Here is a 27995-nt window from a genome sequence, read left to right as displayed (position 1 = left end):
CATGTCAGAAATTGTTGCCAGGTCCTTCAGTCCGGACCAGATGTCCAAACTTGGTCCTGCCTGCCCTGCATCACCGCCAGCGGGTTGCTTAGGATACCTAAGTTTTTTCCTGGCAGCCCCAGTTGCAGGAGAAAATGAAGAAGGAGCCGTTGACGTGTCACGTTCCGCTTCAGCTGACAGTGTGTTCACCAGCAGGTCTTTGCACCTCTGCAGGCTTGTGTCACTACACTACACTACACAGCCCTAACTCCCACCCTCCCTCTTCACTGTCCACAGCCGAGTGAGAAAATGGCGACGACGCGGGTACCTTATATAGGATCCAAAACCCGCGAGACTCTGAAGGCGGGATGATGACGTTTTGCCTCGATTTCAGATCCGAGTCAGGCGGGAAAATTCGAGCCTGACTCGGATCGGACTCGGATCGGGGGGGCTCGGGGGGGTTCGGATTTCAGAAATCCGAACCCGCTCACCCCTAGTTATATGTATGTATTTATAGCAATAGAGTAACAAAACTGTGCACATACAGTAACTTATTCATGACATCATTAGTAAGATATTATAATAAGAAGATTGTTATTGTTATTGTTGGCCACACAGAAATAAAACCCTTAATGCATACTTGCCTAGTCTCCAGGAACAGACGGGAGGCTCCTGAAAATCGGGTGGCGCTCCCGGTTGCCTGGAAGAGTGGGCAAGTCTCCCGGCTGAGATAATTGGCAAGTATGCCTTAATGGCACGCCACCAATCAGCAGCTGCTGCGACACAAAGACTTTACTGCCAACTCTCACTCAACAATATGGTTATTTGCGCTGAATGAGTGTACTGCAAGTGCCATATATACAATGATAATCTGGTGACTGCCATGACAGACACACTGTGATTTTAGACAAACTGTAAGGACAGTTATTATCCATAATAAAATATGCAATTGTTTTGCAATCTGCACAATTGTAAAATATGTGTTTTTTACTTTTTAATGCCTGTGCGAAAGGTCTGAAACATTAGTACTACCTTTTCAGCCTTTGTGGAAGTTTATGTTGTTAAAGCATGATGTGCAAATAGCTAAATTAGGTCTACTGTAGCATGTATTACTGTTATCGCAAGAGTTCATTTACATTGCACTGAAACATAGCAAACAGTTATCATGAATCTGCTTACCGCAAGACAGACAATGACAGCAAACGTCTGACGGGTTGCTACAGTTTACCGAAAAAATTTAGGACCTACTATACTATGTTAGTACATGAGCCCTAGTGACTTTCATAGAAATATGGCAGCACTCATTTAGTAACTGAAGATTATTTTCCATTTGTGGATACACTATAGTGCAATAATTCAGAATGATAATTTAGATCTATAATTACCAGATCATATATGAAATATACATTTTGCAAGGATTAATACAGATGCATTTTGCATATCAAAGATGTCACATTATTCTGAACTACAGTAACTCCAAAGCAATGTATATTATATATCACAGACATATTAAGAGCTGGGGAAGCTGGGGCTAAACCTTTCCGAAGTGCTACGAAGTGCAGCTCAAAAGAAACCCTCACCTAGACCTGAATGGTCTTCAACTTGATTATTTGAATAGTTCTGTCCTCTTAAGTCTGGGCTTGTTTTTCTCTGTTTTGATATTGCTCTTATAGTGTATGATGGGCACTACGCTCTTCCTGGGTTGTGTGCCTGCATTTCTGGTTCCCGGTCATGATACGTGAGTTCCTGTGTTGGTTATGTGTAATTATAATTTTATTGCTTCATTTGTTAGATATTTCTATATCTTCTTATCTCTGTATAGTGATATTTAGTATATGTTTTGCAGTTGATAGCTATACTATAATGACTAGTATTATTCTGGTGCTTTTAGTTTACTAGAACATGGGTGGTGGCGCCATTGCCGCCTCCCCAACTTTATTGTTACTACATCTTTTTCTCCTGCAGTAACTATTTTGACCCAATATACCAAGTCATTTTGTTTTTTTCCCTGACTTTCCTATCATATTTTATTCTCCCACCCTACTCCTCTCCCTTCCCCTGCGAACGTTTGTTAGAGACACACAATGTGCTTTCTAAGCTTTCTGAGTTCTATTTGTTTCAGGTCACTCTATTTACCACTTTCTCTGATTTAGGCTAAATGGTACAGTACATGTTTTTTCTTTAAGTGTTAATGAGTTAAACTCCCATAATAAGCGTAGACTAGCATTATCTACCTTTTATAAGCAAAAGGCAGATGTGGTTGCATTACAGGAGACTCATTTTTGGGGTCCCTTGATACTTAAAGATCGCAGATACCCTTTGGGTTATTTTGCTAATGTCCCTTTTAAGCGTAATGGGATGGCCATTTTGTTCCATAACTCTGTTCCTTTTGTTTTTCATTCTCTCAAGTAGTGGATAAAAGTGGGCGATATCTCATTCTCGTAGGCCATATTGAAGATAGCTGGGTGACCTTGGTTTCTTTATATGCCCCTAATTCCAATCAGGTTAATTCCTTAGGAAAGTCTGCTTGGCCATTCAGAAGGTCAGACAAGGGTCCTCATTCAGACCCGGTCGCAAGCGCTGAGCACTCGCAACCGAGTCGATGTTTAGGCCCTGCACACGCGCAGCGGCCGCACTGCGCGTATGCAAGACGCAGAGCGAGAGAGAAAATCTCTAGCTCCGGAGCTTACTACAAAAGGGGCGGCTGTCGACCTGTTTTGTAGGCATGGCGGGGGTGTGGTTTCACAAACGGAGGCATTCCTCTGCCGTTTTGTGGGCGGCCGCACTGACATCAGCAGTGATGTCAGTGGGGAGCTTCCTGCTCAATCAGAGCAGGAAGCTCCCTGGGGCTTGCGGTTGCCGAGACCCAACCTTAGGGTCTCGTCGCAAGCCCCGATGGTCGCGATGGTCTTGACCATCGCGACCTAGCTAGCGACCAGGAGGCCGCACTTGAACAGTCAAGCGGCCGCCCTCATTCAGAACGAGCGCTCGCTTCTTGCGACTGCCTCTGAATGATGGCCAAAGTTCTTTTATATTACTGGGAGACTTTACTTTGGTTCTACATCCTAAATTACATAAATCACGTCAACCCTCTCATACCCCCTCTCAGTCTGGTCCTTCCCTTGGGTTTCAGTCCCTACTGGCAGAATTCGACTTATATGATGTCTGGCATGTGCAGAATCCAACAGAAAGAGATTATACATTTTTCTCACTGGTTCATACATCTTCATAACTCTTACTCACGTATAGATTCAGTTTTAACTGACAAGTGGACATTGCAGCACTCTAGGTATTTAGACATCCTACCCATTACTTGATCAGACCATGCCTCTTTATTGTGGTCTTGAAAGGTGTCTCAATATAGTATGCCTCCTAGCCCCTGGAGATTGTCTTCTCATCTTTCGTCAGACCCCGTTACAAAGCAATCTATAGCGTATAGTATAAAGTTATATTTGGATACTAATTCCCCATCTGACACCTCCGTTTTAACCTTTTGGTGTGCTCTTAAAGCGGTTATTAGGGGTTTTGCAATTCAAGCAGGTGCCAGACTTAAATGACAGAATATTCAGATGCAGATAGATTTAGAGGCTAAGCTTAAAGAATTGGATGATCATAATAAATTAAATCCCTCTAAGGACCTCCACAAAGAATTTTCTGCTATCAGAAGTCAACTTCAAAAGCTTCTTATGGCTTGTACCAAAGCTGCTTTGAATAGGCTGCGCCAAAAGTTATATTCAGCAGGTAATCAGGCTGGGAGACTTTTGGCCTGTAAACTTCAGGCTCAACAAGTCAAGAATAGAAGTAAACATATCTTTTTCCCATTAGGTGTTAAAATTGCTAACCCATCTGATATCGCAAACCAGTTCGCCAATTATTATTCAAAACTTTATAATTTATCTTTAGACTCTTCTATTCTTCAACCTTTTATTTCTTCTAATGAATCTTTCCTATCCGGTACTGGTTTACCCTCTCTGACTTCAGATCAGCAGACTGACTTGAATGCTCCATGGACTCCATTAGAAGTAGAGACCTCTATTCGTTCTCTCCTGCACGGGACGGCTTCTGGGCCTGACAGTTTTATTAACAATTTTTTTGCAACTTTTCATGAACATCTAATCCCTACTTTGACTTCGGTGTTTAATGAGGTTTCAGAATCGGGTACTTTCCCTGCAGAAATGCTAGAGGCTCAAGTTGTAACCCTTCCAAAGCCGGAGAAAGATCCTGCGTATTGCCAAAATTACCGTCCCATTGCACTCCTAAATGGAGATATTAAATTATATGCTAAATTAATTTCTACCCGTCTCTCTCCTTTAATTCCTTCTCTAATTAATCCTGATCAGGTGGGGTTCGTGTCCGGTAGACAGGCATCTGATAATACTCGCAGGATGTTTGATCTTATGGACTCGTTTAATACTTCTAATTCCGGGTTACTTATGCTTTCTCTGGATGCTGAAAAAGCATTCGATTGACTGAATTGGTTGTACAGGTTGAATCTTCCATATCCAAAATGCTTGGGACCAGGGGTATTTTGGATAACGGAATATTCCGTATTTTGGAATATTTGCATATCATAATGAAATATCTTGGGAATGGGACCCAAATATACACACAGAATGCATTTATGTTATATACACCTTATACACACAGCCTGCAGGTCATTTTATACAATATTTTCAATATTTTTGTGGCTCAAGCAAAGTTTGTGAACATACATGAAATTCATTTATGCTTCATATACACCTTATACACACAGCCTGAAGGTAATTTTATACAATATTTTTAATGTTGTGTCTTACACAAAGTTTGTGTACATTGAACCATCAAAAATCAAAAGGTTTCATTATCTCAGTCATGCCAAAATTATTCCGTATTACGGAATATTCCGTATTTCGGAATATTTGGATATGGAAGACTCAACCTGTATATGCATACGGTTCTTTCCAGATTTGTTTTTTTGTGACCACATATTGACCTCGATTTTAGTGCTATATAGTGCACCTTCTGCGAAGGTGTTTAGCAATGGATTTCTGTCTGACGTGTTCCTGATCACTAATGGTACACAAGAAACAACAGAACTCAAAATTATATCAGCAAAAAGATTTGAAAAACTGCGGAACCCCAAAAAGACAGCATTTAGCATTTTAATTACACCCTTCACCTGTGTGTCACCCCCTAACACATAGCTTTTGATTTATTAATATTATTATTATTAACAATTACTAACACTTTTAGTCTTTCACTGGTGTGCTACCCTGGGGTGGCTGGCCTTTTACTGGCTTTTTGGGGTTCCGCGCCCCAGACTTTGACTCAGAATTAGAAACCTTTGGTATCAGAGATGCCGTGACGTGGCCTGGAGGCTTACACATATTTTTGCAAACATATGCAACTAAGGGGTCTATTTACTAAGCAGTGTTAGAAGTGAAAAGTGAAGAGTGAAAAGTGATAACGTGCCAGCCAATCAGCTCCCAACTGTCATTTTTCAAACACAGCCTGTGAGATGGCAGTTAGGAGCTGATTGGCTGGCACCTTATCACTTTTCACTCTTCACTTTTCACTTCTAACACTGCTTAGTAAATAGACCCCTAAGATCTCTGAATTATTTACCACCATGGGACGTATTCAATTTGAGGCAAAAAGTCAGTTTCCGCAATACTTTTTCACCAATGACGTAATTTTCGCCTGTTTTGAGTTTCCTCCGTATTCAGTTTGGAAGACTTTTTTTGGAAAAAAGTTTCGCCTATGAATAGCAGGCGGAAAAAAGTGCAGAATTGCGGTTTTGGGGTACAACATTGCGGGAACCCCCGTGCAGTTTAAAGGTAAACTGTATCAAAAAAAGTTTTAAAATAATCGGGACACCCCAAAAAAATTATGTTTAATTTTGGGGGTAAAAAAAAAAAAGGGGGAACAAAGTGCCAAACTATCTAAATTAATTCAGGTTGGGTCCCCATGTATGCGGCAGGTGTTTTCTTCATTGCGGAGACAAGCGGCAGGTGCAATTTTTGCAGATTTTTAAAAATAACTTTAGGGACTTAAAAGAATGCTTACCCCCATTTTCATGTACCCTGAATTTGATAGGAACAGTTATTTTCCCCCCAAAAATAGTCTAACTGCTATTCTTTACCACTTCTTCATAGCCGCAAAATTGCACATTGCGCTGCTATTATTACAAATCCCGACTTCCTTCAGCAGGCAAAAATGGGGGTACCCATAGTTATCCCCCATGTCTGGACATCTTTAGGGGGGTCCCAGGCATGTTTCCCAAAAATTCCCGTTTTTTTTTTCATAAATGGGGCGAAAGGTCATTTAAAAAAAACAGGGATAATCTTTCAATTACCTATAGCAAGTGAAAAAAAGTGCAGATTTGGAGTTTAGGGGTGCAGGCTTAAAATAAATAGCCTGCACCCTTGGGAATGCCCCCTTAAAACGAATGTGCAAAAAAAAAAAAAAAAAATCGGGACACCCCAAAGAAATTATTTTAAATTTTCGGGGTGAAAAAAAAAAAAAGTGAAAACAAAATGCCAAACTAACGAAATGAATTCTGGTGGGGTCCCCAAGAATGTGGCAGGTGTTTTTTTCATTGCGCAGAGTAGCGGCAGGTGTATTTTTGAAGAATTTAACAAATTACCTTGGGGACTTAAAAATATGCTTACCCCCATTTTCATGTACCCCAAATTTGATGGGACCACTTTTAAAAATGAAAAAAAAAACCTAAGTGCTCTTTTGCATCACTTCTTCAATGTCGGGAAAACTAACCACCTGCCGCATCTATTTAAAAAGCCGACTTCTGCAGGCAAAAACTGAGGTATCCATAGTGATCCCCGAGGTCTGGACATCTTTAGGGGGATCCTACAATTATTTCCCGAAAATTCCCGTATTTTTTTGCCGATCCAGGTTTCACCTGTTCCCAATTTCGCCTACTTTGGAATTGAATATGGGGAATAGCAGGCACGCGCGCGATACTTTTCTGTCTGGAAAACAGACGAAGGAGGCGAAAAGTCCAGCAGGCGAAAAGTCTGGACTTTTCGCCTGAAATTGAATACGGGTCCATGTAGCTTTTCAAATCTTTTTGCTGATATCATTTTGAGTGCTGGGGGATACCTTTTGTTGTTTCTTGTATAGACTAACCCCTCCCTTTCATGCACCTGAGTGGTATGACTAAGATGATTGAGCAGCTACCAATATGCATTGTAAGTCTGAGAGGCAAAGATGGGACCAGCGTTTGGAGGGCATGCTGGTTCCTGTAGTGCCATTAGGAGGACCTAGTGGTGACTCCAAGGCAGGGCCGGATTTACCGCTGCCCATCCTAGGCGACCGCCTAGGGCCCGGCGGGACCCAAGGGGCCCGTGGCTACGAGTAAAGGTAAAATAAGGTGGCCCCGTTACCGTGTCCGTAGTGCTGAGCGCTGCTAGTGCCCTTTCCCTCTGACCCTCTTGCCTCTGTCCCTGGTCTGACGCTGCGTGACGTGCCACGTGATCCTCCGAGGAGCAGCTGCAGCAGGGAAGGAGGGAGGAAATGGAGCCGACCTACGCCGGGCACACGCACAGCACACAGGCACAGCTGTGCACCTCCACTGTTCCAGCAGCTGTTTGTGGGGGTGAGTGTGACATAAATGACAGGATGTATGTATATATATATATATATATATATATATATGTGGGTATATATATATATATATATATATATATATATAATATATGTGTGTATATATGTTTATATGTGAGTGTATGTGTATATATTATATATATATATATATATATATATATATAATGTGTGTGTATGTTTATATGTGAGTATATATATATATATTTATAAATTTTATATATATATATACACTCACATATAAACATATACACAAACATTATATATATATATATATATATATATATATATATATACCCCCAGCTGGGGTAAATATATAAAATACAAATCCCTGAAGTGCTGTAAATTACTTGCCTATCATTAGGGGTATTTCACATGGGATTGTCCATGTTATGGCAAAGGCACTTGGGTGGATGTACTTGGACTTATACAAGTGCCAAAACATTTGCTTTGTGTGTGTGTATATATATATATATAATATATATATATGTATATATATATATATATATACATACACTACTTTGATATAGATGCAGGAGGGATTTGTGGGTTGAGGGGGGCCCCAGAAATATCAGTGTAACGGGACCCAAATTTTCTGTTGCAGACCAGGGCGGCTCTATCATTAGGCAGGGTATAGAGCGCCAGAGAGTCACATGTTACTGCTGTCTATCCCCTCTCCCTGCGCTATCAGGAGGCACTGCTCCGTAATGCGATGTGACGTCATCACGTCACACCGCAATTTAAACTAACCAAGGCAGAGGAAGAGCCAATCGAGGAGCCATGGAGGTCAGCGGCGCTAGTACAAATGTCCCCGGCAGGTAAGTTTGGCGGGGGGGGGGGGTGAAAGGTGCTGTGAGGGAATGGGAAGGAGTCAAGCTGCGAGGGGAGGGGATCAGTGCTGAGAAAGGAAGGGGGGTCTCTGCTAAAGTGGTCTGTGCTTTGAGGGCAGAGGAGTCTGTGTTGTCAGTGGAGGTGGTATCTTTGGGAAGGGGGGGTCTGTTCTGAGAGGTGAGGGGGAGTATGTGCTGAGAGGTGAGGGGGGTCTGTGCTGGGAGGTGAGGGGGGTCTGTGCTGAGGTGAGGGGGGGACTGTGCTGAGAGGTGAGGGGGGTCTGTGCTGAGAGGTGAGGGAGGTCTGCACTGAGAGGAGAGAGGGGTCTATGTTGAGAGGGGCCCCAAACCCGGTATCTTGCCTAGGGCCCCATGAGGTCTAAATCCGGCTCTGCTCCAAGGTAAGCTGGTTCTCATTTTTAGATATGTTTGTGTATGTGCCATTATCATGTGGCCTTACATTGGGCAATTATATGCCCTAGATTATATGTTATTTTTGGGGATGAGTTTGTGGCGCGGTGCTCCCTGGGTTAGTATGGCTGGACTGCTTTGGGGTGGCACACTAGGACACTCTATTTAGCACTTTATTAATACTTATTTTCTACTAATACTACTTTATTTAGCATTGCAATTACACCCTTCATCTGTGTATCACCCCCTAACACATAGCTTTTGATTTATTAATATTATTATTAACACTTACACTTTTAGTCTTTCACTGGTGTGCTACCCTAGTGTGACTGGCCTTTTGTTGGCTTTTTGGGGTTCCGCGCCCCAGACTTTGACTCAGAATTAGAAACCTCCAGTATCAGAGATGCTGTGATGTGGCCTGGAGGCTTACACATATTTTTGCAAACATATGCAACTAAGATCTCTGAATTATCTACCACCATGTAGTTTTTCAAATCTTTTTGCTGATATTATTTTGAGTGCTGGGGGATACCTTTTTTGTTTCTTGTATAGACTAACCCCTCCCTTTCATGCACCTGAGTGGTATGACTAAGGTGATTGAGCAGCTACCAATATGCATCACTAATGGTACACGCCAAGGGTGCCCCCTCTCCCCCTTAATATGGTGGCTAAAATACGGATGGACGATCATTTTCCTGGGGTTTTGATGGGGACCACAACTCTTAAGCTTTGTCTTTTCGCGGATGACGTCCTCCCTCTTCGCGGATGACATTACGGACCCTCTATCTTCGTAGCCTCATTTACATAGGGTATTAGATGCATATAGTGCTGCCTCTTATTATAAGTTAAATGCAACTAAGACTGACGCCATGCCTATTAATCTTGACGATGCCATTATTTCTTCTGTTCATTCTACCTTTCCATATAATTGGCGAACTTCTTCCATTCAATATTTAGGCATACAAATCCACCCCACCTCTTCATCTATTTTATATGTAAACTTTCCTCCATTAATTGAACATTTGTCTAGCTTTACTAGTTCTTTGTTATCCTATGAGATCACATGGCTGGGACAATTGGCAGCATTTAAAATGACCCTTCACCCTAAACTCTTTCACATTACTCCTCTGGTGTTCCCATGTCAGTAAATGCAGTTCAATTTTATCACGTTATCTTTGGAAGAATCACCCCCCAAAACGTGCAATGTCCCATATGATTCTTCCAAGAGACCGCGGGGGTTTAGTCTTACCTAATTTGGTTTTGTATCAAGAGGCATGCTTAATCTCTCAATTCCAGTTTTGGTTTCGTCCACCTCTTAACTGCTGGGTTCCCCTGGAACAATCCTGCTGGCCTGGTTTCCCATTAGAATATTTGCTATGGACTCCTCGGCACCTACGCCCTTCTGCTTTGCTACTTCCTTCTATGAAAGCCTTGCTACATGTTTGGGATAGGTTGGTTTCTCATATCCCTGCATTTTCTCTCCCATCTCCTGTTCTTTCCTTTAGAACAGTGGCTACACTAATTCCTAATCATAATATATCTTTATGGTATAGTAGGGATATACATACATTGCAGGATCTGATGGAGGGAATAGCTTTTCTTTCTTTCTCTCTCTCATCTGCAATCCCGATATTCCCTGCCATCTACAGAACTATTTCATTATATGCAGATACATCATTGGTTCAAGATTGTGACCCGTTCCTGCGGTCTGATACGTACGCCCCCCCAATAAACTTCTCTCACAGCTCACGAAAGCCGTGACTAGGGGTGGTATTTCTTTTTGGTATAAATTTATTTTGGGGTTATGCCCTTCTGTCAAATTGTCTGCTCAGTTGAGATGGGAATTAGATTTGGGTCATCCATTTTCTGATCCACAATGGAAAATGGTTTACTATATGTCCTTTCGTGTGTCTCGATGTCTGAATCATACGGAGATGAAAGTCAAATTATTAAATAGACATATTACATATCTTTTGACCCTCATATTCTAAGTTCTGTTGGCGTAACTGTGGTGAGGTGGGTCACATTTTCCATGTTTTTTGGTTGTGTCCTATATTATATACTGACTGGTTAGACATATTCTCCTTAATTTATAAAGTGTTGGGTGTGTCTTTGTCCCCTTCTCCATCCCTAGCCTTGCTGCACATTTATCCTATTTCAATTCAACCCCATCAGAGGTATGTGTTGGGGCATATTTGTATTGCAGCGTGAGCTGCTTTGGCCTAATGCTGGAAACAACCCTGTGCTCCACCCATACTTAAAGTATTTCATAAGGTTTATTTTCATTTTGTAATGGAGACAGATAATATGCATTATTCTACCTCAGCCTCTTCTCCGATTATGAACTGGATGGCTTGGCATGAATATGTGACGGATGATGAGGGTGCTAAATTTATCTATAGACAATCTATGTTTGATACTTTGCAGTTTAGTTTAAATGAATGTGATACCTATAATTGAGGGAGTTATTTTTCTCTTATTTTACCATGCTATATTTGTTTTCCATTATATGGTTTCATTATGTTATATTGTTTTTTTTTATATTTTATTGGTTACATACTATACTGTGTGTAAATTGTTATTTGTTGTTTATATTCCTTTCACTGTTCCCCTTCCCTCCCTTCTTAAAAAATTTTTTTGTTCCCTTATTTTGAAAATTTTCAATAAACATTATTGATGATAAAAAAAGAACTGGGGGGCCGTGTGCAGCCACTGTGAACCAGTCACCCATTCCCCCATCTGTTGAAATGTGCTTCTTGCGCAGTGCGCCACCTGCCTATGCGTTCTCTCGCAGCCCCATCTTACCAGTGATAAATTCAGAAAGATGCGCAATAAAGAACAAAGTGCCTGATTCAGACTTGGGAATAGAGTGAGATATCTCTCTCAACTGTGAACCTGAACAAACCATATTGCAATGCAAGGGGTGTAAATACATACATTTTTTTTACATGTGGGGTAAATACTGGCTGCTTTTGCATGTAGCCCACAAATACTGCACAGCTTTATTATTACTCTACAATTTAGATGTCAGTTTGGAAACACTCCTCCCAAATCTAAATCTCTCTGCACATTTTAAATCTGCCCCACCTGCAGTGCAGCATGGTTTCACCAAGATGATCAGTTGAGAGAGATGTCTCTCTCTATTCCCAAGTCTGAAACAGGCCCAAAGGCTCTTGCACAGTGTCAGAGTATTTGCTTACTCCTGTGTGGTGCTATCTTTCTTAATACATTACTAACAAGATGGTGCTGCGCGAGGATCATAGGGAGCCGCTGCACCGCATGGGAAGCACAGCGGTCGATCATGTGTGGAGGGTGTGCAGTGCGGAGCCCCCATGGACCGAAATTAAATCAGTCTCCCTAATTTATTCAAGTAAATAAAATAATTATTCTATCCATAAGACAGCTATTAATTAATAAGTTTACCCCAGATACACTACACACAGACACACCCCAATCTTGTTAGTGATATATTAAGTGATATATTAAAGATATAGAATGTACAATTCTTTTGTTTGGTGAAAGGAAGTGGTGTAAAGCACTACGGCCCCCATTTACTAATGAGTTTTATCACCAAAATGAGTGATAAATGTCACTGTGTATGATAAATGGTGCTCCAGCCAATCAGCTCCCAACTGTCAACTGTTAGAAAAATGACAGTTGGAAGCTGATTGGCTGGAGCACCATTTATCATACACAGTGACATTTATCACTCATTTTGGTGATAAAGCTCGTTAGTAAATGGGGGCCGTAGGTACAAAGGCACCGCAATGGCATACATTGACCTCAGAGAAACATAAAGTCTCTTGTTGACGGATATAAACTTACATGCTAGATAGTTATTTGTGTGCGTGTGTATCTTATACATACCAGTGAGATATTGACAAGAGACTCCCTCAATAACTTCAAAGTGTCTGACAGCTCTTTCTCAATGTTATGAGCAGCAGAAGCTCTCACGGATGCATTGTGTCTGTACATTGTACAGCATCTCCGGATACAGCAGTGATGACAGTGATGGCAAGAGTGAAAGCAATGGGTGCTCAGTGCTGGGTGAGAATGATTTGGGCCCCAGAGACCCGTATCAAATGAAAGTGACTCAGTTAGACAGCAGCTTCTTAGATGTGAACAGTGATTGTTAGTGCAGCATACATTCCACCACCCCATGTCAGTCTGGCTAAAGGCTTCCTTATTCCCTGCATTATAATGTAACACAGTATGTTCTTCACTTCTGTTAGTATCTGTGTTGTAGAAAGAATGATATCTATTAAAGCGCTCGCTGGTATCTGGCAACAACGGGGAAGACATCTGAATGGTCACAGACTTGTAAATATTGGTGCTTATTTCTGTCTGGAATGTGTTCTTTTTGTCTTGGAAGCAATGGTTTAACTCCTCATCTGAGTAATCTACAGATCCTTCAGAAGTCTGCGTGGGAAAAGTGAAGCTTTCCAAATCATACATCCGAGACGGTGTCCATTTTATGTTGGACAATTCCACTGAACACTCATCATCAGCAAATGAACCTCTGTCACTATCGCTCTTTGGAAGATCACTTACACATCTTTTGGAGAAATCTGGCATTTGATTATCATTTATCTCACCGGAGGCTTCACGGCTACTTTCCCTGATATCACATAAGTAATGTGTGACATAAATTGGGAAGTCACTTTCGGAAGAAACTTCTGGGCTTGGTATATGTTGATGATCGGTTTGATCATCCGTCTCACATTGGTTCAGACAGCTGGCACCAGCTATCATTTCCTCTGCTTCATTTCCAGTGTCCGCTGGTGCTGATATTTGACCATCTGTTTTTTGCATATTTTCTTTATCAACATAATCAGTATTACTTTCAAAACTCTGAAATACATCATCGCTATTTTCAGTATTCACTGACAATGACTTGAATTTTTCTTTGTTTGCCAGAAGTCCACTATTTCTAGAAGTTGCCACACGATTCTCATTTGTCTCTGAAGGTTCAGCCAAGTGACTGACATCTTCATATTCTTCACTATCATAATTAACGGCAGCAGAATTATCTTTCTCCCTTAGAGTGTCCTGGCTGTCTGTACTTTGTGAACTTTCATGACTATTCTGAAATGAGAAAAAAAATACAATTTGGGATATACTGTATATACAAATTCTTTTAATAATTATAAACTGAGGGCCCAAATGTAATATATCTGCTATACTGGGATGCTTATTCTAACAACCCCAGCACTGTAGCCATACAGTTGATCATAAGAGAACTCCAATGCTTCAACTTCCACCATGTCCTACATTTTGAAAGAAATACATTTAACCAGTACTTAAAAATAATCACTAACATTTTCAACATTGCCCTTGTCCCGGGTGTACGTGGCCTTTCCTTAGTCCATGCAAGGGAATACAATGTTCTCAAAAGCCACTAATAAAATATTACTTCATGATAACTCAAAGCATCAAAATAAATATAATTTCACTGCAAACATGTTTGTATTTTACATTTTTTTGGATAAAGTATTTTTTATTGAACAACCAGTAGCATAAAGACCAAGAGAAAAGATATACATTAACTAGGGCATCACAGGGCCCAGAATATTCAATTAAAAGAAACACATACAATCGCATCAGTGCAGACCAATATTCAGAAGATTATACAAAATTGTTAAGCATCAGTGCAAAACACACGTAGCCGCGTATATAAATTAAAATGGTCTGCGATATCAATAGATCTTAAAGCAATTAAGCCCCGTAGAAATAACAAACACTCTGTTGGTATATATATATTGTCCGAAGAAACATTTTATATATATATAATTATATATATATATATATATATATATATATATATCAATTTACATATTATATATATTAAAAAAATTACATAAAACAACAAAAAAAAACAGAAAACAAAATAAAATACAATCAAATAAAATTGAACACAGTGCACAATAGAATAATAGAACAGAATAAATAAATAAACAAAAGAATAAATGAAGCCACACGTGGAATATCACCTAAATACAGACATCACTACAAGGAAAAACAGCAGACATATATACATAGTGTGCTATACAGAGGGGGTTGGGGATGCATATGTGGATTCTAACTATCTGTTCCATATACGGTCAAATTTAAATATTGTCTTGTGAGCACAATACATATAAAGCTCATGCTCCACTGTAACATTTACCAATGCAACCCATGCTGAGAAGTCTAGGCCAGAAGAAGCCATCCACGAACGAGCCAGACAGACTTTAGCTAGTGCACATAAATTAGTAGCATATTGAACACTGTAGTGGTCATATCATCATCCTCCCTTGCTTCTAGAGTACAGAATTTTGATGTAAGAACTGTGAGGGGAATACCAGTATTAGACATCGCATATTTCACCTGAGACCAGAATAACTGTACCACGGAACACTCCCAAAGTACTGTAAATGCCAGGAGGTCCCTCGGGTAATACCACACTTTGGACAAAGGTCAGATTGTCGGCCTCTGTAGCGCACCAGACGAACGGGAGTCAAATACATTCTGTGTAAAAGAAATAACTGGATTTGCTGAAATCTGATAGATGTGGTAGCCTTACGGGTATATTCCAGGGCGGTTTTCCATTCCTCATTACCAAGAGTCCCTACTATGTCTTCCCAACCACGGCGCAATGCAGGCAGAGTATCATTATGATGGGAGGACAACAAAAAAGAGTATGCAAGGATACAGATTTCACCGACCCCAAATTTAACACAAACCGTTTCAAAGGAGAGTGGGTAATAGTCAGGGGGCCATCCTGAATTTGTGCAGTAAGGGCGTGTCTGAGGTGCAAAAATCTATAAAAATTGGCCAAAAGACTTCAGAACGCCATCAGAATATAATTGTCCCAGCACACCAACACCGTTAGCATCCCAAACCTTTCTCATCAAAAGAGCATCCAGTTCAGAAAGCCTACCAGAATGCCACAGAGGGGTGTCAGGGTCAAGGTCAGTAAACTGGAGTAATGAGTGCACTTCATGCCAAATCTTGACTGCTTGAGCAAGTAGTGGAGGGCTGCGATTAGAAATCTTACCACCTAACAAAACCTGTAAGGGAGTATGGACCTCATTCAGAGTCGGTCGCTGCAGCCGCACGGTCGTACGCCGCCGATGTTCGCTATACTGCGCATGCGTAAAGTTCGCAATGCGCGTGCGCAAACTAGCTGCTATGATCAGGAATTTCTCTCTCCTTGAACACAGCCAGGTCGGTAGTTTGAGTGACAGAATGAGGCGTTTGTGGGTGGTAACAGGGGAAGGTGCTTGAAAACGGGGGAGTGAAGATCCGAACACAGGCGTGCCTAATTATGCGAACGGCGTTTTATGGGAGTGCATACGATTTATGGGAGTGCATAATTAACAAAGTAGCGTCATGGCACATGTGACATGGGAGGTTTTTACACTGACATGATCGTAGAGCTTAAGAGAGGGTATGGTCAACCTTAAGCTCTACGACCAGTTTCGATGGGTCCCGATGGTCTCGATTAATTCTTATATGCCCGGAGATGACGTGCAATGCATACGAGAAGGGGCGTATTTTTTTAAATTCCGACCGCTTCCTCCCCTTGGTCGGCCAGCTACCAATCCGAACTTAGGGACACAACTTGCGAGGGATTCATTTGAATATCCAGCCCCTTTTCCCGTACGACCGTGCGGCCGCTTCGACCGACTATGAATGAGGTCCTATGTCCTGGAGTTGACTGTGAAACTAAAAGAGCAGGCAAGGAGCCAACAGAGCTATCCTGTAACCATAACCGAATATGTGACATCTGAGCAGCATAGTAATTAAACCTGAACATGTTTGTATTTTTAACATTAGTAATCCACTTATAAACTCACTTATGTAGTTCACAAAATGTACACTACATTCCCCCCCCCCCTCATTGGAGAGAGATGGCAAAAAAGAATGCCCAGTGTGCCACTGCATACTGGGAGGTGCTCTGCCCTCCTCTGAAAGCCCTAATGCTGCACTGTACTGCATCGCTCTGGTCTAGAACACTGGTAAAGGGCAGGGGTGTGCCTGGTGCCGGCAGTGGCATGCTTATCACAAAACTTATCAAAGCCTTCCAAGGGAGGGAATGTTTTATACTTTTTGGGGCCTATTCATCATCACTTAAAAAAAGCATGTGAAAATTAACATTTTCACATACTTTTGAAAAAAAATAGGTATCAAGGCCATTCATCAAGTTCCGAAAAAAACATTTTTTTTCGGGAGTTTATGGTGTTACTGAACCCACTCTGAGATGGCGTTGTGAGAGTCTATAATAATTTATAGTGTTTATTTAAAACATACTGTATGATTCATCAGAAAAAGCCATTTTCCTTTACACAAATATCATGAGATTGAAGCACATTACGGTATACTGAACAAGCAGCTGAAGGAGAGCAGCAGCTGAAGAATCCCAGAATAGGATACTATGTCTGGACACTTTGAAAAAAAGACAAACTGAAAGACACATTGACACATCCTATGTACTTGTTAAACCAATCATATGTATTCTTTTCTGTCAAACCATTTTTGGCAAATGTTTGTGACAGCAGTTTTCTGAACTTATAAAAGACTTGCTCAAAGGGGATGTACCTCTGAGAGCTAAGTGGAATTCATCACAAGTGTGTTGAGTTTCCTTATCTTCCCAGCCGGCTGTAAGGAAAATTAATAAAATAGGAGCAGTGTTTCTCATACCATGATCCAGGGGTAGGAAGCCTCATCACCCCAACATTTCTGGGGGACTCGTCTGGGATCCCCAACTGCCTGTCTGTACTGATGAATATCCACTTGAAAATTTGGAACTGTAGAAGCAAAATTCCGATCGGTGAGTATAGAAAAACATGCGCATTTGCGCTTTTCAATGCTCTCTTCTGCGCTTCCTAATTAGTATTGTGGGGTTCAGTATGGATGGGCTAATCGGGGATCTATGATTATATTGTATGCCAAACCTGCTCTTTTAAAGTATAAGTTGTCTTGTCTTGAAGTGAGTGAAAGGAGTGTGATTGTATGTGTGCTAACTGTGAGATGTATATGAAGGAACCAGATCTTTAAATAATCAACCAAAGACTGCACTTCTCATCTGCTATTAGAGGCTTGTCCTGTCTTTTGAAAGGTGTGACCCCTGGGTTGAGATATTCACTGATCTCCTTGCTCTCATAGTAGCTGTAAGAAGTGACACCTAGCGCCTAAACATGGCAAATGTGTTTAGGAGTGCAGAGAAAGGTGCCCATTGATTCGGGATAGGGTCCTTAACGTTTCCTCGTTGGTACACCTAGGGGCGACTGGGGCTGGAGGGATGTACATGTTATTCATCTGTGTAGCATGCCAGAAGGATTAGAACAGTGGGTCATAATCTGTGGGAGTGTTATAGTGACATTGGGAATACTGAATTGTCTTTTTAAGGACAGGGATAACAAGTCTCTAGAGTCTGATATATGAACCACATATAACTAAAGTATGAGGGGTGTACTTGTGTAGTGATATTTAGAGTAAACCAGATTATTTATAAGTCCTAATCTAATAGCTGTAATAAATCAGAGGATCCCTGTGGTATATGCTTGCCTCATAGGGTGTCAACATATTTGGCTACCAGGATAGATAATGACTGGGTTGGACTAATAAATTAGCTACCCAGTAATGTGTGCAGGGATAGTTCAGTAGTAGCTTGTCCAGTTATTAGGGGGTTGCTAGCTGATAGACATTTGAAGCTGATAAGACAGGTTTTGTTGTATAGTTAGTTACCCAGTAGGAACACAGGAATAAGTGAATGTTCTTTTGAATAAAATAAAGATTCCTCAGGGGATTCAGGAAAAACTAGGAGCGGTAACCCATAATAGGGGCTCAGGGCAGTACAGGCATGGTAAAAGAATTACCATGTGCTCCTGCGGATCTAGTCGAATCCAGGGAGGGGAAAAGTGCACATAAAGATATTCAAAAGATACTACAGAAAGCAGGGATGCCCAGTGTGGGTTCCCTAGATCCTGTAAGATGGGAACCTTTGCAAAAGAAAACAAGACTTGGATAGATTGTAAGAAAGTAGGCAAGCAAGTACAGGCTTGGTTAAAGGTAGCCAAAGAAATACATAAAGAACAGGAGGTAACACAAGACACTGAGTTTATGGAAAACTGTGGTCCAAATACTGTGAGGCCTGTCCCAGTGATCCCTTTTGTAAATCAACAGGCATCACTAACAGCCCCTAATTTAAGCCCAAAATACCCAAGTTTGGCTCCATTTACCACTCCAGTAAGGGATGGCAGGAAATGCCCAGGATGTGGTAATTGTGTACCTAATTCTAACACTAATAGTCCATTTTGTGGGAATCAAGTGCCCTGGTCAGGGGAACCCTGTGATCAACAAGGCTTAACCAGATCACCTCATTATCCATCACCTCCACACTTATCACCAGTTATACCACCAGCTCCTCCACTGCCTTATGCAGGAGGAAATTTCAGCCCTAGGATGGTCAGGCACCTTAATGCCTTCAATGTTTAATAAAAACAGACACAGGACACAGGTGTGCAAGAAGCCACAGGCAATAATGATGAACCTTGTGGCTGTGAACACTGTGGGGGTGAACAGTATTTTCAGAAAGGGACAAGTCCACCCCCATACCAAAACATATCTGTAGAGGCTTATCCTGTAACTACACAGGAGGTGTTTGAACCAAATCCCCAGAATGCAGCAGTTATGATAAGAGTAAGAACCCAAATTCAGTATAGACCCTAGACAGACCAGAGATAATAGGAAAGTATCTCCAGAAGAAGCAAAAAGGAAAGGGTTATGTTTCTTCTGTCATAAAGCAGGGCACATGAAAAGGGATTGTCAGAAATATAAGTAATGGGCAGAGAAAAGGGAGCAATTTGGAGTAAGGGTTCAAACAGCACATAGCCCATAGGAAATAGGCTGTCCAGTGTCAGGTCCTCCACAATCCATTATTAATACCTCAGATCCCAAGGGAATAATACAATTGACACTACCTGGGGGGGAACAAATTGACTGTATTATAGACACTGGCGCAAGCCATACCGTTTTAAGGGCAGAAGATGTTCCCAAGGAATATGTAACAAATCAGACAATTCCTGGAACAGGACTAACAGGACATACTGTATCCTTACATGTTAGCAAGCCCATAAAAGTTGCAGTGGGGTCAGAAAAAAAAAATTAAAGTCCCTTTAGAATTCCTGACCTCCACGTCCTGTCCAGTTAATTTGTTAGGAGCAGATATCCTTAATAAATTACAAGCTACCATTGAGTACAGGGATGGTAATGTAATACTGAAAGGAAGTAAAGGGCAGGATCTTCAATGTCAGCTAGCAGCAGCAATATATTTGCTGCAACACCAGACACAGATAGAAGTGATGATCCTTGACTGGCTTTCAGAAGTCCCTAAAAAAATTATGGTCTAAAGGTAAAACAGATGTGGGATTACTGGATGTACAACCTGTTACACTTACCTTAAAAACCGGTGTAGTGCCAGTAAAGATTAAATAATACCCATTGACCAGAGATCAGGGAAAGGCCATACAGCAGCAGATTGCTGCATATCAGAAAACAGGGGTTATAAGAGAATGCAGGTCCCCATGGAGCACCCCTTTATTTCCAGTAAAAAGGAAGGTGGGGGCAGATGGTAAATAGGAATACGGAATGGTGCATGATTTAAGAGAGGTAAACAAATGGTTGGTGGTGGACGTACCTATAGTGCCTAATCTACACACCTTATTAAACCAAATGCCAGCAACAGCAACTCATTTCACAGTAATAGACTTGGCTAATTTATTTATTTATTTTCTGTACCTCTTACATCAGAGTGTCAGTTTTATTTAGCTTTTACAAGTATGGGCAAACAGTATTGCTGGACTAGATAACCCTAAGGAGGGGCAACCTCTCCATCTGCATTTACAGAGGCAATGTCCATCATACTGCAAGGGTGGAGACCACAGTTTGAGACCACCCAGTTGTTGCAGTATGTGGATGATTTGCTCCTATGTGCAGATACAGAGGGACAGTGTCAAATTGAAACCAAATCATTACTTATTTTTCTGTGTGAACAACATTGCAGAGTGTCAAAAGAAAAATTGCAAATAGCTCAAGCACAAGTTACCTTTTTAGGACATTGTATTTTTCAAGGTACAAGACATTTGACACAAGATAGGTTATCAGCTATACAGAAAGTGCCAGAGCCCACTACCACCAGGCAACTCACCGCATTTCTAGTTCTAATAGGGTATTGATGGAGTGGATTGCCAACACATCCCTCATAATGCAGCCCCTCTATGATACGTTGACAGATACAAAAGACAAAACAGTAATATTAACATCAGAACAGAAGAAAGCTTTTATGCAGATAAAAACTGCAGTTACCCAAGCACCAGCACTAGGATTACCCAGATATGACAGGCCTTTTATGTTAATCTGTCATGAAACACAAGGACATGCTGAAGGGCTATTAGTGCAGGAACATGGTGGTAAACAACGGCCCCTGGCATATTATTAATTGCAGCTTGTATAATCAAAGGAGCACCCTCTTGTATAAGAGCAGTAGCAGCTGCAGCTATGCTTAAAGACAAGGCAGCAGATTTAGTGCTGGACCACTCATTGATCACACAGGTTCCCCACTCAGTAACAGAAATACTTAACCAGGCCAGAACTAAGCATCTTTCTGCAGCCAGGTTAACCAAGTATGAGGTAGCCCTACTAAGCCCTACCAATGTGACCATTAAGAGGTGCACAGTGTTGAATCCTGCTACATTGCTTCCAATGCAGAATTCAAAAGAGGGGAATAGTGAGGGAGGCATACATACACCTGTTGATAACATACCAGGTAATGGCAATAAGGAACACAACAGTGAGGAAGATGAGGGGGACAATGTATTGCAAATACAGTCACATAAAAATACAAATCAAAAATTTTCTGACCATGATTGTCTTGAACTTATGAAAATGGAAATGAAGGAACTAGAAAATGTGACAGATGTTCCCTTATCTAATCCAGACTGGGAATTTTTGTAGATGGTTCTAGATATTATCATGAAGGGTCCCCAAGAACAGGGTATGCAGTCACCACCTTAGATGAGTTATTGATTCAGCAACCACTCCCACCTTCCTGCTCAGCACAGGAAGCAGAGTTCAGGGCACTCACTGAGGCATGTATAATGGCTGAAAATCAGACAGCAAACATTTACACTGACTCCAGGTACACCTGGGGTGTGGCCCATGATTTTGGGCCTATTTGAAAGAGTAGGGATTTTATGGGCTCGGCTGGTAAAACCATTAAGCATGCTGAGTTCATTAAATTGTTGTTTGCAGCCTTACAGCTTCCAAGTAGAGTAGCCATTTTAAAGGTGCAAGCACACACCAAGGAAAAAACAGCTGAGGCCAAGGGGAATGCCAAAGCAGATGCTGCGGCTAAGCAAGCTGCCCTGTTAGCTATCCCAGCCCTCTATGGTATAGAAACAGACACAAAGAAAGACCCTTTGGACATACAGGCATTACACCAGTTTCAAGAACAAGCCATAGAAGGTGAAAAGAGAGGCTTGGAGAAAGAGGGAGCCACCTGTGTTAATATGCATTGGGCTAAAGCCACCAGGTGGTGCCTCCCAAGGGCCTTATTTCCCCTGATGACCCAGCTGGCCCACGGTCCAGTGCATAATTCAAAGGAGGCCAAGGTAAGCACTGGATAGCACCAGGCTTTAATGCAGCAGCTACAGCATACGTAGCATCATGCCAGTTGTGTGGGAAACACAATCCAAGACAGACAGTAAAAGTACCACAAAGACATACACCAAAGCCATTATACCCGTTTCAGAGACTGCCGATAGACTATATTCAGTTGCCTAGGGTCGGGACATATGAGTATGCCCTCGTTTGTACAGACCTCTTCTCTAACTGGCCAGTGGGCATGTAGATACTAAATGGTACCCTCAAACTAAAGATACAAAAGATTATGGCACAGGCAAGCAAGACATGGGTGGACTGTCTGTCCATAGCTTTATATTCAGTTAGAACCACCCCCAGTAAGAAACATAAGCTGTCACCTTATGAGATACTATTCTTAAGACCTCCTAAGACAGGGTGTTAGTTCCCCCCAACAGTAGCTACTCTTTGTAGACAAGTGAATAACTTCCATTCTTTAGTTTTCTCCTCCCATCCACACCCAGAAGCAGTACCTGGTGTACATTCATTGGAACCGAGCGATTGGGTATACACTAAGAGACACGTCAGAAAGTCTCTGGAGCCAAGGTTTGATGGTCCATATCAGGTTCTGTTGACTACACCAACTTCAGAGAAAATTGGAGGAAAGAGCACGTGGATACACACCTCACATTGCAAGAAGTTGACGGTCAAGATTGAACCACCATCATGAATCCTTTTTGTGTGATAATGTTGGCTATACTTAGTCTAAGGGTATTGCGCACACACAAGGGGACAACAGGAGGACAAATAGAGTACTCTAGGGTAGTCTATGGTAACCAGACTTACCAGTTACACAGATTTAATGTAACCTAGTCAGGAGGTTTGATATATGTAAAAAGTTTGGGACAATATAATATAAGGCATCTCTACTGGGCACCAAGGGAGCATGATCATATTACTATCATAAGTGGAATACAAATTAAGTGTTGTACTGATAAGTTTACGGGTTATAAAGAATTTAAGAAAACGTGGGCATGGGGTATTCAGTGTGTCAATAGTATAACCATAGGAAGCCCAACAACTATAGAAAGAGGTGTAGTGCTAGTTTGCACTAATACCATGCAATTACCAAATATTTCAGTAATAATGACAAGGATGTATGTCCTAAATAGCAAGCCCACTATAAGGAATGACTCACTAGTTAAAGTTCCCTCCACTTGTGTAAATGTGGGTACCCAAAGACAAACCACTATATTAAGATTTAATATCTCTTTCCCCCCAGATCCAAATTGCTATAGCAGACAAAAGAGAGAATGGTATGATACATTGCAAGGAGCATCAGGTACAGGTATAGGGTTACTTAATAGTATAGATATAGAAACTTTAGCCAGCAAAATGAGCAATGCAGGAGAAGATATGAAAAGATTAGTTACAATGCAAGCTACATGGATGCCTACAGTATTTACCCCATTACAGGCCAGTATATCTTGGGATAATGAATATTTACAGGTGTTCAATAGCACATTGTTTAACACACTTTACCTGTCAACAAATGTTTCTGAACTGTTTAATTGGACTGAATGTTCTCTCAGAACCATGCATCAAAATATGCAAAAGGGTAAAGCACAGACACAGTTAATGACAAGTAATGAACAAGTATACAGAAGGATGTTTAATATATCTTCTTTGTTATGGATACAAGTTCAGGGAAAGAATATGTTGTGTATTGACAACTTTTGCACGGATGAAGTTCATGTGTATAATGTCACACAGAAACAGGTTATGTGTAAGTACTTCATCTTACCAGTCCCCTTGTAGACAACTACTGGAGGCACTCAGTTGTGGACTCCCCAGATGAGAGGTGCACACATAGACACCAGTAATAGGACACATGACCTATCCCTATTCACTGATACTGATGATGGATTAGTATGTCCTCAGCAGACACAGCTATATGAGCCTTGTTAGAACACCCAACCAGTGTATGCAACTGGGAATTGCTGATAAAGAGGTGGATATGTTTATAGAGGTAGAGCCTCAGGTTGTATGCCTAATCACATATGATATGAATACAACTTCCCTCTATAATTTACCAAATCCTTTTTCTGGATGCTTATTTAACGTTACACACCTCAGGTTGAAGAACACTACTTATGTGATCTATGCGAAGAGACAAGAAGATGTACAGTTTGAATTTCAGGTGACTGAGATACCTCCCCATAACCTTACAGTTAATCTCCAAAGTATCATTAATGCCATTAATAATACAGAAAAACTTGCTCACCACTTACAGAAAGTAAACTATTCTGCCCATCATGTACAAATGCAGACAATTGTAGAAGCAGAGAAATTGGTGGAAGTAGCCACACAATTAAAAGATAATTTACAGCACCATTGGTGGGATGTGTTCACAGGTAACTCACCTTCAGTCAAAAGGATGTTTAGTGGTCTCATTCACCCAGTAATCGTTATAATCATTGTATTAATTTTGCTCATTTTGTTTAATTGCTATCTATTATAATTTTAGGAAAATGGTAAATAAAGCATCTGCATCGGTAGGGACTCTCTCTGTCACACATAAGAAGAGTGCCTCCGAGTGGGAAAAGTGTTCAGCATGTGAAAGAATTACATTGATCACACCTGAGAAGAAATGTGTTTTCTGTAGTACTAATGTTGACGGAAACCCCTCTTTCTAGGGAAAGATGCGCCAGGATTCTTGGTATTCAGGTGATGAATGATGCTTGCATCTACTTGCATAGGGTGACTATGGAAGTAATATAGTTACTATGAAAGCCATGACTCCAATAAGGGAAAGATAGTATGTTTTAATAAAAAGAGGGGATTGTGAGAGTCTATAATAATTTATAGTGTTTATTTAAAACATACTGTATGATTTATCAGAAAAAGACATTTTCCTTTACACAAATATCATGAGATTGAAGCACATTACAGTATACTGAACGAGCAGTTACAAGACAACAGCAGCTGAATGATCCCAGAATAGGATACTAAGTCTGGACACTGTGAAAAAACGACAAACTGAAAGACGCATTGACACATCCTATGTACTTGTTAAACCAATCATATGTATTCTTTTTGTCAAATGTTTGTGACAGCAGTTTTCTGAACTTATAAAAGACGGCTCAAAGGGGATGTACCTCTGAGAGCTAAGTGGAATTCATCACAAGTGTGTTGAGTTTCCTTATCTTCCCAGCCGGCTGTAAGGAAAATTAATATAATAGGAGCAGCATTTCTCATACCATGATCCAGGGGTAGAAAGCCTCGTCACCCCAACAGCGTTCAGCCCCCGATAATCTTCAGAGGCTGCTGTTTACATGGCAGCCTGTGAGGATTTACATGGCAGCCACAGAACAGGGATCTATTGAGATACCTCCCTGCTGCTCAGCTCAGGGGCACTGCAGACGTGGTCCAGACTCACTGAAAGAAGACTGGTGAGCCGGGCTAAGGAGATGTGGTGGAGGGAAGGAGGGGGGTCGGACACCCATGGAGGGAGAGGGGTGGCTGATCGTACACCCTTGGGGGTAGGCAGGCGGGAGGTTTGTACACCCACAGGGGGTGGGATGGGGTAGGCAGTGAAGTCAGCAGTGAAAACTGACCCAGTGCAGGAGAAAAGTCTTTCACGTCCAAAAAACTGCTTCATAGAAACAGCAGTTTTTCGGAAGTGATAGTTTAGGGCAGGAGGCATGTTGAATGCCTCCTAAACTGTGTTTGAACTCACAGCGAGTTCAAACCATAATTATTACATGTGATACTTATGTTTTGATGAATAGGCTCCTTTGTTTCATTGGTCATAAGTCCTCTCTAAAGAAAAGCGAGTTCCATATAAAGAATATGTTACCTGTAAATGTAAAAGCTCAGGAGGTTCTTCTTGAAACCCACTACTGTCAGACTGGCAGCTGTTTGTTCTGGTGATCTCTACAAAATATAAAATAAACATTTTTGTTATTCGGTTCTATCTACATATTGATAGCATGTTTCTAAAGACTTACCTCACAATTGGTTCAGTATAACACAAAGAACTTAAACATACTGTACTAAGGGGGGAATTCAGTTTATCAAGAAGGGTGTCATGTGCCTCCAGGTCGTTCAGGCGAAAGCACTTTCCGACCAGTAACTTCGCTAATTTTACCTGACTCCATATAGGAAAATGAGCAATGATTGGCTACTGAATGAAGTGGTAAGGTGCGCAGCCCATTGTCTTGGCGGCACATGGTGCTGAACTGAATTTCCCCTAAAAAGAATAATCCCTTCCATTAAATCTAGTTTGCTTCAAAATCTCAACATTGCATAAACTTTAGGATAGATTACATTCCATACATGTTTTGCATTTCAATTGGAGAAAAGTAGTTTTTTTAAATATGGATTTAATGGGCATATTTGCTATAAAGAGGCAAAGGTTAGGCTGCCTGATGATACTGGCTGGCACTGGTAAGAGTGGTCTTATCAAGTCACCAGGCTAGTCTTCTTACATATGTGAATGCATGCCCCATCTTTCAGTTCTACTTGTTAAAAAAAAATCTAAAAGAAATATAAAAAAATATATTATTTTGATAACATTCCGATTCTGAGGATACAGCTCGCTCTCACTGTGAAAATCGTTAAGGATTGCTCTGCTGATGTAGTATATCAGCTCTCTAGCGAGCTGATTAGTAATTATTTAAGCCCGCATTTGGAATCACAACCTGCTAAAGCTGGTTCCTAGATCAGAGGCGTAAGTACGGAATGTTGTGTCTCCACAAATCACCAGCCTTTATACTGATGGGATCTGATGGCCATGTACAGGTATACTGAGGGGATCTGATGGCTATGTATACTGAATTTCACCACTCCTGCAGCCCTGACCATAGTCAGATTACCATCTTTGGGTGAGATACTTGACACACCATTAATATCTTATTAAGATTGGTATAAGTGGTTTTACTTTTCAACAGCTAGATCTAATCAGGCACCTACAGTATGCTTTTTGACAGTATGCAGTTATGAGAGGTCTCAATACCGACAGCATAATCCCGGCAAGGGATCTAAAATAGGCGTTGAAATACCGACACCTGTGTTAATCCCAACGCCGGGACCCCAACAGGACCCCGGACCAATCATCCAACGCCGGGGGTCAGTATGTATGTAGCCGAGGATGGGGGGGTTAGGTTTAGGGACCCCCACGGGGGGACTTAGCGTTAGGCACTCCCCTGGGGAGGTTTAGGGTTAGTTAAGGGGAAGGGGGATTAGGTTTAGGCACTAGGGGGGAGGTTAGGGTTTGGCACCCCCGAGAGGGTTAGGTTTATGGTGTGGGGAGGGGGGTTAGGTTTAGGCACTTACGAGGGAGGGTTAGGGTTAGGCACTAGGGGGGGTAGGGTTAGGCACCCCTAAAGGAGGGTTAGGGTTAGAAATAGTTAACTTACATCCGCTGTCGGGATCTTCAGCATCAGGCTGCCAGCGTCGGGAGTTGAACCGCCGGGCTGACGTCCGGCGGTCAAACATACCCATTCCCTTTTGATTACATGATCTGGGACCTTATATAATTACATACTTACAAAG

The 27995-nt window shown here is 41.4% G+C and overlaps 1 protein-coding gene and 1 pseudogene across 1 annotated transcript in view; both read right to left on the bottom strand.

Annotated features, from left to right (window-relative positions):
• Positions 1-27995, bottom strand: part of LOC148535219 (putative tyrosine carboxypeptidase MATCAP2) — a 537393-nt pseudogene that overhangs the window by 88600 nt on the left and 420798 nt on the right.
• The window catches only part of ITPRID1 (ITPR interacting domain containing 1), a 262968-nt gene that overhangs the window by 22995 nt on the left and 211978 nt on the right, over positions 1-27995 (bottom strand). The window contains exons 9-10 of the mRNA XM_088464401.1: positions 26299-26375; positions 12687-13904 (exon numbers count right to left, since the gene is read on the bottom strand). Coding sequence (XP_088320527.1) covers positions 12687-13904; positions 26299-26375 — 1295 coding nt within the window. The remainder of the gene's footprint in view (positions 1-12686; positions 13905-26298; positions 26376-27995) is intronic.

This window comes from Taudactylus pleione, unplaced genomic scaffold (assembly GCF_031769625.1).
Source record: "Taudactylus pleione unplaced genomic scaffold, aTauple2 ptg000054l, whole genome shotgun sequence".
NCBI lineage: Eukaryota > Metazoa > Chordata > Amphibia > Anura > Myobatrachidae > Taudactylus > Taudactylus pleione.
The sequence above is the reverse complement of the archived record's forward strand: the minus strand, read 5'-3'. Positions and strand labels throughout refer to the sequence as shown.